This window comes from Nasonia vitripennis, chromosome 1 (assembly GCF_009193385.2).
Source record: "Nasonia vitripennis strain AsymCx chromosome 1, Nvit_psr_1.1, whole genome shotgun sequence".
NCBI lineage: Eukaryota > Metazoa > Arthropoda > Insecta > Hymenoptera > Pteromalidae > Nasonia > Nasonia vitripennis.
The window spans coordinates 33,365,180-33,381,283 of record NC_045757.1 but is presented as its reverse complement, the minus strand read 5'-3'; the positions used below and the strand labels follow the sequence as shown (position 1 = coordinate 33,381,283).

The 16,104-nt window shown below is 42.7% G+C and overlaps 2 protein-coding genes across 8 annotated transcripts; one reads left to right on the top strand and one right to left on the bottom strand.

Annotated features, from left to right (window-relative positions):
- Positions 1–14: 14 nt before the first annotated feature.
- LOC100121502 (equilibrative nucleoside transporter 4) lies at positions 15–6,492 on the top strand. 2 transcript variants are annotated; one of them, XM_008217025.3, is made up of 10 exons: positions 15–447; positions 584–738; positions 874–1,002; positions 1,071–1,145; positions 1,227–1,456; positions 1,536–1,650; positions 1,726–1,902; positions 1,968–2,155; positions 2,227–2,467; positions 2,550–6,492. In XM_008217025.3, exons 1-10 carry the CDS (start codon positions 275–277, stop codon positions 3,065–3,067), a joined length of 2,001 nt encoding a protein of 666 aa, XP_008215247.1. In that variant the 5' UTR covers positions 15–274; the 3' UTR covers positions 3,068–6,492. The 2 variants fall into 2 exon arrangements, with proteins under 2 accessions (XP_008215247.1, XP_001605114.1); XM_001605064.6 differs by having other exon boundaries at positions 53–447; positions 1,227–1,450; positions 2,550–4,966.
- Positions 6,148–15,795, bottom strand: LOC100121485 (serine/threonine-protein kinase MAK). 6 transcript variants are annotated; one of them, XM_016985911.2, is made up of 9 exons: positions 15,606–15,792; positions 11,038–11,457; positions 10,735–10,947; positions 10,300–10,647; positions 9,674–9,868; positions 9,059–9,190; positions 8,671–8,985; positions 7,422–7,732; positions 6,148–7,216 (listed from the first exon to the last, which is right to left on the bottom strand). In XM_016985911.2, exons 2-9 carry the CDS (start codon positions 11,319–11,321, stop codon positions 7,119–7,121), a joined length of 1,896 nt encoding a protein of 631 aa, XP_016841400.1. In that variant the 5' UTR covers positions 11,322–11,457; positions 15,606–15,792; the 3' UTR covers positions 6,148–7,118. The 6 variants fall into 6 exon arrangements, with proteins under 6 accessions (XP_016841400.1, XP_016841403.1, XP_016841412.1 ...); XM_016985914.2 differs by having other exon boundaries at positions 7,437–7,732; XM_016985923.2 differs by having other exon boundaries at positions 7,422–7,711.
- Positions 15,796–16,104: the final 309 nt, after the last annotated feature.

The following is a 16,104-nucleotide window of genomic DNA, read 5'->3' as shown; positions in this document are numbered from 1 at the left end:
AATCCCGGGGCTTAGAGGAGCTTGCACCCCTGGTTTCTCCGCCGAGAGCATCAGTGTGCGCGCGTCCACAACAATCGCAGCAGCAAAACAATAGGCCAGTAATGAGATTAGTTTAATGATGACTCGGCCACTGGGACGTGCATCAGCTGAACGCTTGCCTCTCGGTATACAATAATCGCTGCTGGAGCAACAATCGTGAGGCAAAAGTGAGGATTATCGAGTGTATAGAGTGTGGAGCTGAAAGAAGCGTATCTGAGGGGACGACTCGACGGATATGGACGAGAACCTGAGCCGCGGATACGTCCAGCTAGGCAAGGCCAGGAGGATGAACGAATTCAAGTTCAACGAGAACGGCTTCGCGAGGCTCTCGCCGCCAGTCGACAAGTACAACCTTATCTACCTGTCGCTCATACTGGCGGGAGCCGGTTTTCTGCTGCCCTACAACAGGTACGTCCAGCTTTACCTTCCGGTTATGATGGGATTTTCGATAAGTTCGCGATGATGCATCGACATCGCTGACTTTTTTTTGGGGGGCACACTGATTTTTGACAATTTGAAAAGTCATATTATCGATCCTTTCCAGCTTCGTCATCGCAGTGGATTACTTCCAAGCGAGATACCCCGGGACGACTGTCATATTCGACATGTCCGTTGTCTACATCACAATGGCTTTCTTCGCAGTTCTGGTCAATAACGTACTGGTCGAGACCCTATCCCTGGGCACGAGGATCACGTTTGGTGAGTATGACGCATCGTTTGTCTTACACACGCTCTGACCTCAGCACCGAGTTTATTGCTACTCGTGAACGAACTAATCCAATATTGTGGATCCTCTTGCATAACTTACGAGACATATTCGTAATAACTTGGCAGGATACTTGGTCTCTTTCCTCACGCTCAACTTCATCGTCATCTGCGAGATTTGGTGGGAAGTCGTCGGAGTCGCCACTTCCTATACCATAAACCTGGTCGCTGTGGCTATAGTTTCGCTCGGATGTACAGGTATGATACGATGACCAGTAAGACTCTGAAGATTATCGATTTTACGAATGTTATCCGCTCTTTCGCAGTTCAACAATCCAGTTTTTACGGGTACACGTCGATGCTGCCCAGCCGCTATACCCAGGCCGTCATGGCTGGGGAAAGTAAGTGTATTTGGTGTAAAAAGCCATAATTTATGATAACACGTGTGTGCGCGCGCGCGCGCGTGTGTGTGTGAACTTCAGGTGCCGCTGGATTCTCGGTGTCGATCAACCGGATACTAACGAAGTCGTTGATCGAGGACGAACGTGGCAACACTTCCCTCTTCTTCGTCGTCTCGATAATCACGATAGTCGTTTGCTTCGTCGTCCAGCAGATCATCTACAAGACCGAGTTCGTTCAGTACTACATCAGCATGTGTCAGGAGAGGAATAAGATCACACTCGAACCTCAAGAAGACGCCGGCTTGGTGAGGGTACATTGATTTTTAGCTATCGACCGAGTCTGCATCTGCATTAAGTAGATACTTATTTCGACTCTGTTTCATCGTACAGATGGATCCGTTGGATCAAGGAAACGATCCTTCCAGGGGACAGTACGGAGTTCTGAAGTTGCAGACCAGTCCCTTGGGACCCGATTCAGCCGGAGGAAGTGTGGACATGGGAAACAGTGGGTATACAGTATTATTGCGTAAACTTGTGCCGATATTCGATTACCGATATAATCGCTTATTTCGATCTTCAGCTACCGGTCAGTTCTTCGAGTTCTCCTTCAGCAATCCGGTCTACGATCCAACTGCGCCGTCCGGTAATCCACCGGGTAGTGCCGGACCGACTTACAAGGTTGAAGACATCGTCGTTATGAGAGGCAGCTACGGAAACACTCAATCTACTACGAGCAAGAGATGGTCCGGCATAAAACGTAAGTACATCATTAGCAATGAAGTCGAAAGATCGGTATCTCCTCAACTCGATCTTATGCCATAGGTGGACTCGTCGCTCGAATGGAGGTGGCGAAGCTGATCTACCCGTACATGGCGAGCATCGGAATAGCCTACTTCGTAACTCTCTGCCTCTACCCCGGTATCATCTCCGAGATAATCTCCTGCAAGTTTGGCTCGTGGATGCCGGTCATTCTCATGACCTGCTTCAACGGTGCCGATTTGATCGGAAAGGTGCGTTAATAAGAGCAAAAAAATAATACTACTCGACAGTCGTTCTCACGCGTTAATGATGAAAATTACAGATGCTGGCGACGCTTTTGTGTCAGTGGACTCGTACGCAGCTGATGAACTTCTCGTGCGCTCGCACGCTACTTATCCCATTGTTCCTGATGTGCGCAATTCCACGTCTCTCGCCGGTTCTCTCGAACGAGCTGTTTCCCGTGATTCTCTCGATCGTCCTCGGCATTACCAACGGAATCGTCGGCAGTGTACCCATGGTTCAGGCGCCTACCAAAGTCGCCGAGGAGTATCGAGAACTCGCTGGTAAAATTTTCTTTTCACTGCGCGACGATGAAATATGACAAAATAATAAATATAATCGCGACGAAACGTGAAAAATTCACAGGCAACATAATGACGCTGTCCTACACAACCGGTCTGATATTCGGCTCGATCCTGGCCTACATGCTGGACGCGTGTCTAGGCCCTCCAGTCACGGCTAAGCAGATCTGTCCCAAGCCCACGATCTACCCTGTCGTCGCCATCACCCCCATGAGCATCAGCAACGTCACCATGAACCTCTTGACCACCGCCGCCACTAGCTTAACTGCCACCACCAGCAGCACCCCCATCCCAACAACGACCCCGACAACGACAACGACCACCACAACGTTGGCCAGCACGATAGCCATGATCGTGAAAGCAACGAAGAAGGCCGGCAACGCGACGAGACGAGCCACCAAGATACCAAAGATCAGGACGACAGCCAGTACTCTGGCGACTGTCTTCCCTTGGGCTGTGATGACGAGCACCGCGAGTGACGCTGTCTTCAGGACGGAGATGATGAACGCGACGAGCACGGCTATTCCGAATTTGCTGGCCAATGCTACGGCTGCCATCGGCAACGGTATTTTCCAACACTAGACTGCGGCTGCGTATGATGGAGAGATATGTAAGTCTTTTCGGATTTTTCGAGGGAGAGTTACGGTACATTTTCGTTATTATAGTCTAAAAGAGAGGGTGAGTAGATGTATGAAGAGGTAGACCTAATTAATGTTTATAACGCGGGATATCGATTCAGCGTTTTCTTGACTTCGCGTCGCGCGCGTCGATACTCCTCTAACCACTTCTACGTGACTAATTTAGTACAATAATAATGCAAAAACGGGGTCGACACACATTCCAGTCCGATCAAGTAAATTTCCAAGTTTTCCCGAAGCCCAGAATTAATGATAGTTTGTTCGAGACGTGAATTTTATAAAAGAAAAACAGCTATACACTTTTGAAGCTGAAAACAGTTGCGAATATGTAGATAAAAGATAAGCTGATGAAATTTTTTCAGTTTGGAATTTTACTCTGTTGTGTTATTGCTTTGAGGGTGACTGAAGATTATACATTCGAAAGGGATCAAATACTGACTAAATCATTGAGGATAGAAATTTTATTTATTCATTCACGTTTTCAGCGGTATACAGACATATACTTGCGTGAGCAAAGCCATAGAGACGAGTGATGAAATTAGATTTGATAATTATAGATTTACCGATCATCAATGTATAATCACATCGTTAAATTACATATCGTGTTTAACGTGTACAGAAGTATTTAAAACTTCGAAGATACTCGGTGTGAACTAGATTAATTTATCCATCGATATACATATATCTAACTGAAAAGAATAAGAAAAAAAAACGTGAGACTGCATCTATACATATACTATACAATATTCAACGTAATTTTGCAATATTAATTTTCTCGACGAAGTATAGCTCATTCGGGAACCACGAATAAGATCTCTATCATCATAACAGTAGATATTGCGTTTTCGCGAATACGAATAGATGCCTTTGGAAAAATTGTTGAGAAATTATTCCATACACCACAAAATTTCATATAAGGGAATGCATTAAGCAGAGGAAATGTGATCGTTTTAAATACTGGCGGTCAGAGAATAATAGAGACTTACGAGTTGTTCTTGGAAAATGTACTGTGGTACTCGATATTAATGTGGTCGGAATCGTGATATTACGTAGAATCGTGCATTTTCAGGAGCTTTTTTACATGTACATGTGTATATTGACTCCTGATGATATGATTCGTATATTATGTACTTACAACTTTTTCTGATGTATCATGCAAATATGCAGCTGTTTGATAACGAATGTTCTGTCTTACTGTAGTTCAAGGATTGAGGTTGCATGTTTTCCACACTATTGACCATATGCTTATTTTCAATTTTAAGAAGACACGCGTTAAAGTTTGATTTCTTATAAATCTTGTACATAAATAAATTGATTGAAAATCGGATGTAGTTAATGAAGTCTATTAGCTCTTCCAGCACGATTTTCAACATGAATAAGATTGTATTACTAAACTTGTTTTTAGAACATCATTTAAGAATTTTTTAAATTTCAAAGTTTTCATATATACATATACACTCACTGTGTTAAATGAACTATTACTATTATATGTTGAGCATATATTGATATTTGCAAAATGTTATACGCGTTTTAAAATGACATTTTGTTTGGCAAGGAACAGAGAAAAGTGTATGCAGTTGATAATAATTTTGTAATTTGAAAATTGTGGTGTTCCTTGTTTACCTTCAAAGGAAGGTGCACAAGCTAGATGAATTGTGAAATATTTATAAATGTAATAAAAAGATATAGTAAGTTATTTTCTGTGTTACCGGCATAGGCATCAGTATAATTGCGATTGAATTATCTCGTTTTCCAGGCCGATTGTTGTATAATAGGTATACGACAATTTCAAGTTTTATGACTGTTGGAACGAACATATAGAAATTTGTGCAGTGGCGGTTTAAAGATTTCATTTACGTAAATCTTTCTGGCGATATCGTTTTCGTATGTTTTCAAGAGACACGAATAAAAATGTTTGTACAAAAATTAACACGAAATATACAAGTAATTTTCTACATTATGAAAATTATACAAAAAAGGGTATTTCTTGAAGATATGTATACATACCTCTATTGGGATATTATATAGAAAAGAGCGTTGAAATTGTTGTTGGTTCTTTGCGAATGTATGTGTGTAAGCCTTAATAGATACATATGCTTGTTACGTAATATCATCCTTGTACGAATATAATAATATACTTGTAAACTTTTCTGAGAAAGAAAAAGTAGTAACTATGCTTCGACGTTACTTTTACTCTAGTGGTTTATAAAATATAACATATCCGAGATACTTTTGATCATAATCGAACCTTTTTAAAGTGAGTCCTACGCTCAGAATTAAGAAGTTTATTGTCACAGAATCATCATTTAAATTTATTCGAGATAAAAATCGATTTATAATTGTTATATGGATCAGATATACATATTTCAATAGCGATAAGTCTGTGAGTTTATGTAGGAGTAGAATTTAAAAAAACAAAACTTTCGCACTTGGTTTTAACAGTGGTACCCATTTTTCCCATGCAAGACTAATATTTATACGTTCCTCTCTAAAAAATCAAATCTATTTTATTTACAATAAATGATGTATTTTTGTATTATATTGATTCTTTTATATACACGTTTTTAAATTTCAACACAAAAACACGATACGTGACTGCAACGTCAATAATTTATCTCTCTACATAATTATAAAAAATAAAGGAAAACATGTTCAGATTTGCCCTTAAAAGTCAATCGATCTCTACTGAAAAAATAGCTATAGAAACAAGCTCACTACGAATAATAGGAGTATAAAAGCTAAAATAAAAACGTATAAACATGCAAAGGATATTTTTTTAGAGAGCAAGTAGCTAGCACTATAAACGAATAATTAATCATTGTGTACTCCACCTTTTCTTCTCCTCAAGTATTAGAAGATAATAGTATATAGACCAATAGATCGTTTAATTTTTGACAAACATGTTTTGTATTTTCATTTATCACTCGATTATATACTTACATAACTACCACTATGACGTGTACAATAAATAATAATGTGAAAAATGGAAACGGTGGGTATGAAATAAGTAGCGACATTGTTTCCTTTTGTTGTAATATATTATGCTGTATTTTTAATTTAAATAAATTTCCTACTTCCGAACAATTATATCATATATCAACGACGAGGTGTACGATAAGCTCAAGGCCGACGTCGAAGTATCTCCCCCCAGAATTGTTTGTAGGTGTGAAATCGAGTTATATGCGACACGCGAGTGAATATTATAATGACAAAAAGATTGTTCTTATTCGAACGAAATGAAGATGAACCCTTGCATAGGGGCGATCGGCTCTGTGCAGAAATCGTAACAATTTCTGCTGACCGCAATTATCAATATGTACAAATAATTAACATATGTATATATAATATAATATATATCTTACAACTATTCGACCGATTGTTGTTTAATTTTCCAGATCAACAAACTCCTTAATATCGTCCATAATCTTTATTTATGTATTTAGCTTATCAACTACGATGAAACCTTATATAATAAGTGTCGCAAAAATTATTACTTTTGTAGTATACCGAAAATGAATGAGGTGCATTACAAGAGTTATTTTTTTTTTAAAGATATAATTCATCGATTGAAATAATTTTTATTGACGAATTTACTCTTCCAAAAAGTATGTACACATATTTTGAGCACCATACATTTTTCCACATAATCTACACATGCAACTTGTATTACATACCTATAAGTTTCATATTTTTACGCGTTACACCGACGTAACGCACACGTATACGAGAAACACAGTACAGTTTCTTTGATTGGGCGCTCATCTCGTTCGTCGCATTGTTTGCAACACTGCGACTCGACACAAATCGAAAGAAAAACTAAAACCTATGTACATCTGCCATATATATAGTTACACATCTCAATATGTTTCAGCAGCATCCGGTGCATACGTATATACGTTTATACAGACAATATAGGTACAAGTATGCGCCAGGTTCTATCACAGTCGATTAATATCCTCCAGATCGTTCATCGTCAGGCTTCGTATAAATCCGAATCACTTCAGGTATTTGGCGGCCCAATCGGTTCTCCCGTTAACTCCGCCACTGGCTCGGGCGTTGAGCATACCGTTGATCAGAGCATTGTTTCCCGCCTCTGGAATTTCAAAGGATCGGCTCGTATAGCAACTTTAATACAAAATTAACGAATAATTGTCGATCACGATCGCATTAAAAAATTTAGTGATGATGTACATTTTTCTACTATATCAATACTGTCTAAACTACAGTTCTACAAATACATCGTATTAGCTGGAGGAAAAATGTTATTCACCAAATCCCTCGCTGGTATCGTGACTTACTGATATTCTGGGTACCGTAAACGCTGGGATAGGGTAGCCTGGCGCTCTGCTCGTTGATGTATCGATTCCTGGCGAGCAGATGTTGTCGGGTCTGGTCCTCCTTGCTCTTGGTGGCCCAGAACGAGTCGGCGATTTCCTCGAGCTTTTCGCCGCTCGGCGGTTTGATACCGTTGAGTAACGGCCCACCGTTGATGGCGGCTAGGCTCAGACCGTTGAGCGGTTGCTGCTGAGGAGGAGCAGCCGAACCGTTGACGACTGCGCCGTTGCGCGAACGAGTCTCGCTGTTCGTCCTGTAAAGTTTTTTCAGGGCGCTTCGCTGTTATTGTTAGCGGTTGTGCTCTTTCTAGGGTTGGATAACGCTCACGACTTTTCGTGACGTGAGAAACGAAAAGTCGTGACGTATTGTTTAAATGAATACACCAAGACTGTGGTTCATGGACTTTTCCGAAAGGACAGATTTATTATAGACTTGTACAAAAGGGCCTCGCGAAGTAGGTACGTTACCGCGACGGAAACTTTAAGACGCACGAGAGGTTAGCGAAAATCCGATACAGCAATTTCAGCAGCCAGTAGACAGCGAGACAGGTCAGAAAGAGAACAGCCAGTTTTTTGAATTTCGCCAGCCTTTTGAAAAAATCGCAGTCGACGAAAGCAGAAAGATTCCCGTGACCGTCCCAATCATCCTGATCCTCTCGCCGATAGAAGCTCGAGATGAAAATCGGCGCGACACGAGCGCCGATCGCGATCTTTCTCAACGACCGAACGACGTACTTCGCCAAGAGGAGTAAAAGCTCGAGGATAAGCATCAAAAGCTCGTAGAAGCTCTTGGCTTGATAAGCTTCGAGCTTCTTTCTCAGCGAATCCACGAGTCTCGACTGACTCGGTAGAACCGATTCCGGATCGCGTTGACTACTCTCCACATCGTCTTCCAAATCGTCGAGAGGACAGCGTCGCGACTTCTCCCACGAGGCGATGGCGAGGAGACACAGCGCGCAAACCGCCAGAAACACGAGGTGCGACGCGCGAATCTTCACGGAGTCTCGCTCGGATCTCGCGCTGTTATTGGGAACAGTTGCGTTTATACGTTTTTGTACGTAGATCGAGTAGATAATAGTGTCCGAGTTTGGCAAGACGTGTGACATTTATTTCTTTCTCTTATTTATTTACATACACGTGAATTACAGTTCCTCGGTGTTTTCGTTTTTTACACTTACGCATATAATAATGAGATTAAGATTAGAGTTAATACCTAGAGGGAAGTTGACTCGGCGACTGGGCGATGACGTATCGCGCGGGTAGTTTAGTGGGGACGCGTCGACTGTTGACCAGCAGTCGATGGTTCGCCAAGTTATTGTTGTTTGCAGCGTTGCTCCAGGCGCGATTGACGTGGGGCATCTGCTCGTACCAGGACGGAAGCGTCCAGTTGGCGCTGCTCTGTTTTTGATTCGTCTGGGCTTCGGAGTTGTGGTTGGTCAGGTAGTTGCCGTTCCAGTTCGCTCGGTTCTCTTTGTAAACCCTCTCGGGCAGCAGCCGGTCTTTGCTCTCGTTCGATTTGAGGATGTTTCTGCGTATATGATGGTAAATAATAAATGTTTTATTTCTTCGAAAGAATGAACGATTGAAAAAACAGTAATCACCCCAACATCTCGGTGGTGAACTCGTCCTCGTCCCACTTCTTAACTGTACTACTGCTGTCCCTCTTGCGGCCGTTGTGATTGAGAATCGGCAGAACCGGCTGGACCTGAACCTTCTGCAGCTTCTCCATGACTCTGCAACGAAAACAGTCGGGCATCTCTTTTGGCAGCCAGGTGTCTTATAGCTATGTGCTTTCGGCAGGAATTAAAAGCTCGAGCGTCGAGGCAGTCGAGGCTAAGCTAGCGCGCAAGCAAGCTTGCTTTTTCTACTTTGGCACATATCGACTCGCCGGGCTATTACATGCTGCGAGGGGAGAGAAAAAAAAATGACGTTTGAAAGATTATCTGACTTTCTTGCGGCTTATACGGATTTTTACGGACACTCAAGTTTTGTATTGCGTTTCCTATATCGTGGGTTTTTTCAAGCGACAGCGAGGAAAAAACGATGCAGTTGAAGTGCTTACCGTTGAATGGATAGAAAACGTGTGAAAATCCGAAAGTAGGCAAGTATAGCTCGAAGAAAATCGGTTGCAGCGTTACAGTAAGCGTAAGCTCAAAAGTGAGTAGATAACTTTTTAACACCAATAAAAGGCTATGACAATTCAGAAGCAAACTCACCTCGGCTGAGGCATTATCGTGTTGACGACGTCCTGCGTCTGCTGAAGGTGGTGTCCGTTGGCATAGGGTAAGGTCAGACCAGCAGCCAAAGGTGAGGGTATGTTGACCTTGTTCATGATGAGCTCTCGCTGCGAGTTTACACCGATTTTCTTACTGTTTATCAGCCGCGGCCCCGTCGGCTGGAAGTACGGGTACCTGCGAATCGAGTTGCCTTTCATTTAATATTACGACTTTGCCCTGATTCGCACGAGTCGCCGCTACGGTTATTTTTTTCAAAAAAAAAAAAAATTCGATCGATAAAATCGTCGCACTCGAGTCACGGACAATAGCGATCGCTCGAGAAGCTCTTACGAGAATAAAGAATCGCGACACTAAAACTGGATCAAGATCAGCGTTAGAAGACCTCAGCTTGAATAATTCAGCCCCGAGAGTTTCTTTGTTATAATACAGTGTCATTGTCGTCGCTTTCTTTGCTCGGCTTAATCGCGCTATTATGCCTCGCGAAGGATCCGAGAAAGCTCTCAAGGATCATCGCTTCTTCAAGACAATTACTCGAGTTTGCTTAACTTTTCCTCTGTAAAGGCTGCTTATACCCGTCGTAAAGCAAAACGATCGTTCGCCTATACCTGAGAGCCTGTTGAGCCGTGGGCCTCTTCATGGGGTTCCACTGCAGCATGTCCTCCATGAGGATGACCGCCTCCTGACTGGCGTTAGGTATGAGCACACTGAGGGACGTTCTGCTGAAGTTTGGAAACCTGAAGTTCATGGCGTTGGCCAGCTGGTAGCCCTCGGGCCAGTCGTTCTTGTCGGGCGTGCCTATGACCGAGCAGATCTTGAAGATCTCGTCGATCTCGCTCTTGCCTGGGAACAAGGGCCTGAAGGTGTACAGCTCGGCCATGATGCAGCCCACCGCCCAGATGTCGATCGGGCTGTTGTAGTTGGTCGAGTGCAGCAGTACCTCCGGTGCTCTGTACCTGAAAATTTTTATTAGTTTTGCTTTGGGAAAAATCGATTTTTTTTTTTTTGTTTTTTCGGTTATATGGGTGTCAAGATACGGTTACCATCTCGTGGAGACGTAGTCCGTGTACGGCGGCCTCGACCTGATTTCCCGGGCCAGGCCGAAATCGGCGATTTTAACGAGCTCCGGTCCCATGCACAGCAGGTTCTCCGGCTTCATGTCGCGGTGAAAGAAGCCGTGCTTGTGCATGAACGCCAGGCCCTGGAGCACTTGGTATACCATGTTCTTTATCACCGGCTCGGGGAACAGCTTGTCTCTGCAATAAGTCAAATAATTCAGCAGTGTATAACTTTAAACTTTCGTCATGAGGTTCAACTGGAGGTTTTAAAAATTTAAAAAAAATTACCTGTCCTTCATCAGCTGGTACAAATTCTCCTTCATATACTCGAACACGAAGTACAGCACGTCGTTCTCCCTGATGACTTCCTTGAGCTTCACCACGTTCGTGTGGCTCAACTTCTTCAGCGACTTGACTTCCCTCAGATTCATAGCCTCCTCCCAGGAGTAATACTTGCGCTTCATGCGCTTGATGGCGACCTTCTCGCCGGTGTCGATGCGCTCGCCGAGGACGACGGAACCGAATGTCCCGTCGCCCAGCTGATTCAGCGTTATGTAGCGGTTCATCGTCATCTATGATCCTCCGGATGGTTCACAGTCTCGGGGAGTATTCCGATTCGCGAGAACTGCCAGATACCGGCATCGTCGCGACGGCTTTTCTCTTCTGCGTTAGCTGCTGCATGCTGACGTCGTCGATTTCATCGATCGGCTGCAATCGGATGGAGTATAAGGGTTTTCTATTTGCGTTATTGCGACACGCTCAAGTTTCTCGAGTTATTAATAACGCACGAGTCGATGGTGAAATTACGGTACATTTATAGTATGTATGAGCTGGGGAGGTATAGAGAGTGAGGTAATACGAAAATAGAATCTTGCGAGGGGGAAGAGTCGATGTCTGCGATTGTGGAACTGTTGAAGAAAACAGGCGGAAACGACGATCGAGGGCTTTAGCATTGTATCGGTGTAAAATGTACACAGATTAGAAATATCGATTATCAATGCTGGCGATGAGCTGCAGGTTTCGCGTTTAAAGTCTTCGTTACCTTGTCTCCTGAAATATTCAAGGCGAACGCATGGGTCTCGCTTTGTTAATCATTCACGAGCCGACTAGAGCCGGCTTGTCGCACTTGACTTTTTTTGCGGTAATTGTGTATGTTTCGCATTTAAAAGAGCTGCGACTAACCGAGCTGGACTTGAACAGTCGAAGCTCGTTGTGTTCTAGTTAGATTAGAAAGAGATGCGTGTAACCGTTGCCGAATAATATATTATTATCAACTCAATGTATTTTATGACATTTACTGAAGAATTCATAGCAATTCTGCGTAGTAGTTTATTTATTGGATGTAACAAATCTAAAGTCGAATCGAGTAATTAAATTGTAGTATAGTCTACATTATTAAACTTTGCAATCACTCAAACGTTCAATTCGTCACCATACAATACAGTAATATCTTGATGTATTCGTATAGATTGTCGCATACAATTTTCACGACACTTTCAAAATTCAAGTCAAGTCACAGGCAAAACTTTGAAAACACAATCTGACGTCTATTCCACCCACACCTTTGATGTTATTAATTATTACTCAAAACTGAGATGGACAAAACCGGCCACAGTAATCGACTCTCGACCCTTGTATACGCACTCAGCTCGCAGTAAGCGGGTCAGGGCGATAATCCAAAGCACCCACGAATATCTCACCCTCGCATCGATCCCCAACTGGCCAAAACGTATTCCACGACTCCGCGGCGGACTTTTTCTCCCGATACCTGACCTTCGAGATTGATGATATCCGCTGTTTACGATATACCCACAAGTGCCTTTGCGGAGGAGGTCTTTGTACCGGGCCGCGAGCGGCGCGTCATATCAAGTGCGCGGATCGATTAAGGCGCCATTATTACACGCGAGTCGCTTGAACTCTTGCGCGACGTGTGCTTTTACGTCGAAGCAGGAGGAGGAGGAGGAGGAGGAGGAGGAGGTGCTAAGTGGATTTTTAATCGGGAAAATTTGTTTTTTTTATTCCTAATGTGTGTGCAGACACTTTTACAGGATGAATATAGTGAATTCGACGACTGTTAACGAAATTTTCAAAGCTAACGTACAATGCGGGTAATAATCTATAGAAAAATGTATGTACACACGGGTATAATTTTCGTTGTAAACAAGAGGATCAAACAGGTAAAAGCGTCGCTCTCGACATGTCGTGAGCTTGAACTCTCTTATTGCTATGTATACATGTATATAGGCTGTACGTTGAGATAACTCGCTGAAAGCACGAATCCGTGACGCTAAATATTAAAACGGAAGTATATACGCGAATAGCAGGGCGCTGAATGTTTTATGCCGAGTTCGCGACAAATGTTTCGACTTGCTAGTGTGTAGATGCTTTTTAGCCACCGTATGTAACGTATTCCACGCGTCGTTCATTATTAATCTTTCGATTTTTTCTTTATTCGCATTCTTTATTTAATAGATAGAGAGACGTTTTTTTCTGCGTGTGTTTCAGGGTTGTTAAACGCTGTTAAACGCTGTTGCACGGCCTATCCGAGGTAATTTCATATATTTCATATGTGCTGTAACACAGTGAGTGGATAAACGCACGTGTCTATGTTTAATGCAAGCGAAAAGAAAAATCGATCAAAAATACTCCAGCCACTCGTCTATTCCGTCCAGCCGTTCCAAAGCAAAACAAAAAAGACTATTTTCGCATAAACGTACTAAGCCCTACACTCTCCTTATTATAATAGCTCTTATCGACGCGAAATCCGCCATAAGCGCGAAAATAAATCGCGCACCATATATCTGGAAAATATAAATCATACACGCCTACCTATACTCCGCGAAGAGAACGTATGGCTATAGCTCGAAAATAGACGGATAACGGACAGGCGCTATACGTGCGCCCAGGTATAGTAGTACACGTATATAAGCTATATACGAAACAAAAAAAAAAAAAATAACGAGACTTTTGATACGAATAGCTGAGCTTCGGCGAGAGAACGACGATATCGATCCAACTACGCCCGTAGAGACAACGGATCCCCCGACTACACACATAAGCGCCGCTATATACAGCTATATATATACTATATGTATATTATACATATTCGGCAAGTTTCACTTGGATTTTCGGCTGATCTATTGCCGGCGTCGAGTCACGCGCGAAAGCGCAGCGGCTGCACTTTTTTTCTATCGCTTATGTATACTGCAGTGCAAATATATAATATTATGAGCTCGTGAAAAATCGGTAGAATTGACGAAAGATGTTATATTTTGTTGTAGACAGAAATAATTCGCTCGTAACAATAAACGGGGGTGTAATTTACTAATAAAATGTCTTCCGCAAGGCAATTGAGAGCGGGCTCTTGTTCGATATTCATATGAAAGCACTAATGACATCGTAATAATAGAGCAGTCGATCCAGGAGCCTCATAATTGCTTATATCTATGTACAGGCTTCTCGAAAGCGAGTCTAGTTGTCGAAGTTCGAAAAAATCAATATCGACCAGCCGATCATGTGTACCGATAAAAGTGAAGAAAAAACAATGAAATCGTATATCGGTTGACAAAATACATAATAAATTATGCAAGGATGTAAATGAAAATTTTGACGTTTTTCCCCTCCCCAAGTGTATATGATAATCACAGCCCCCTTATCTACCGTTACTCAGCAGAGCACGAACAATTGAAATGCGTATAGGTATATAAGCCCACGACCTAGAATCAGATCCCGTCGAGTGTAGACCTGCAACCGGTTAATTTGCATATTCACCAACGTAAGCCGGAGTCGAGCCAAATTGCGCCTAATCTCAGTCCCTCTGCACATAGACCAAACCAGTAGAGAAAAACATAACTATCCTTCACGAGGACGTGGTTTGGTAAACGACACACAAGTCCGAGCTGATTCGCGCGCAGGAATTAGAAAAATTCGTATATATACATACACACACACACAGACACACACACGTATACGCGCGCGAGGAAGTGGGCCACTACGGAGTTATCGAACCGTCAGTCGTCGCTGACTCCTACGCGATTAGCATTTTCTTATACGTTTGCATGTTCGTAATCTCGAGATGCCAAGAGCGCGTATACAGTCAGACGTTTATACATGTATATATATATATGGATTTTTCTTGCGCTGCGGAATTTTTCGACTCGCCTTCGTTCGTTTGGTCGTCGTCGTTGATAGGAATCATATGGAAAATCTCGAAAAGGGCCAGAGTCGTTATAGTTCGTTTACGGTCAGAGGCTGTGCGATTTTAGCATATAATACTAGTTGAGATCGGGGTTAGATTTTACGAAAATTCGATAGGTTGCAGGTGTACAAGTAGTACGAGGTGAGAAAGATTGCGCCGATTTTGGGTTTACGAGCGAGCGGTTTGGAGAAAGGGTTGAAGCTGAAGTTTCAAATGGAAAATAACAACAGCGTTAGAAATATTAAATTCGAATAGAAAAAAGTGATTTCAACGATTCGAAGGGCAGCAGGAGATGGCATGAGTCAGCGCTGTGATTCACGTCGAGTCCTTTTAATTTAAGTTCCCGAAATAATCTACACCTGCGGATTACTGCCTATACACACTTTCTGTAGTTTTTCAACGTTCGCACGACACACTCGAAGTTCAAAATACATCGATATCCACTTGTTATTATTATACTCCAGAATGAAATGTAGACATTTGAACAATAGTCAAATAACCTGCATTAATTTTCCAACGTCATTCTAACGGTTCTCGCAAAAAACGATAAACTCCGAAAGCTCCGAACTATGCGGGCTCGTACTCCATCTGCGAATTGCGTAGTTTAACTAAACCTACAGTTATATCGCAAAATATACTTGAAAATCAAGGTACTCACGATCCTCGACGGATGGCAAAACGCTCCTTTATACACTTGCAACACGAAGATTTGGAGGTAACCTTTTGTGAATCGTGATAGTTCGGTCTCTCTGAGGAAGCCGACTTCACTCGCGCCTTCTCGCAACAGCTGTCACTGGCCAACTGCGAAACACGACGACGTCCATGCTTTCGCTCGTCACCATGACGACTCGTTCGACAAACTATACCAAACGACTTGTACCACCTTTCTCCCGCCCCCCCCCCACCCCTCGCCATCGAGCCCTTTATGTGTATACACGCTACTTAATTCATTGAATAAAAGCACTTTGAATTATACTGTGTTTGTCTTGGGTTCGAATGGCGAAGCGACTGATTATAATAATTTACTGATTGTTATGATATGCTCGAGAATGTTAACGTAGATAGCTCTTTAGAAGTAGGATGTAAATGAATGTCTTTTCAGCTCGAGTACACACGACTGGACACCGTAAAAGCTTCTATTCTGAATTCAAATTTTC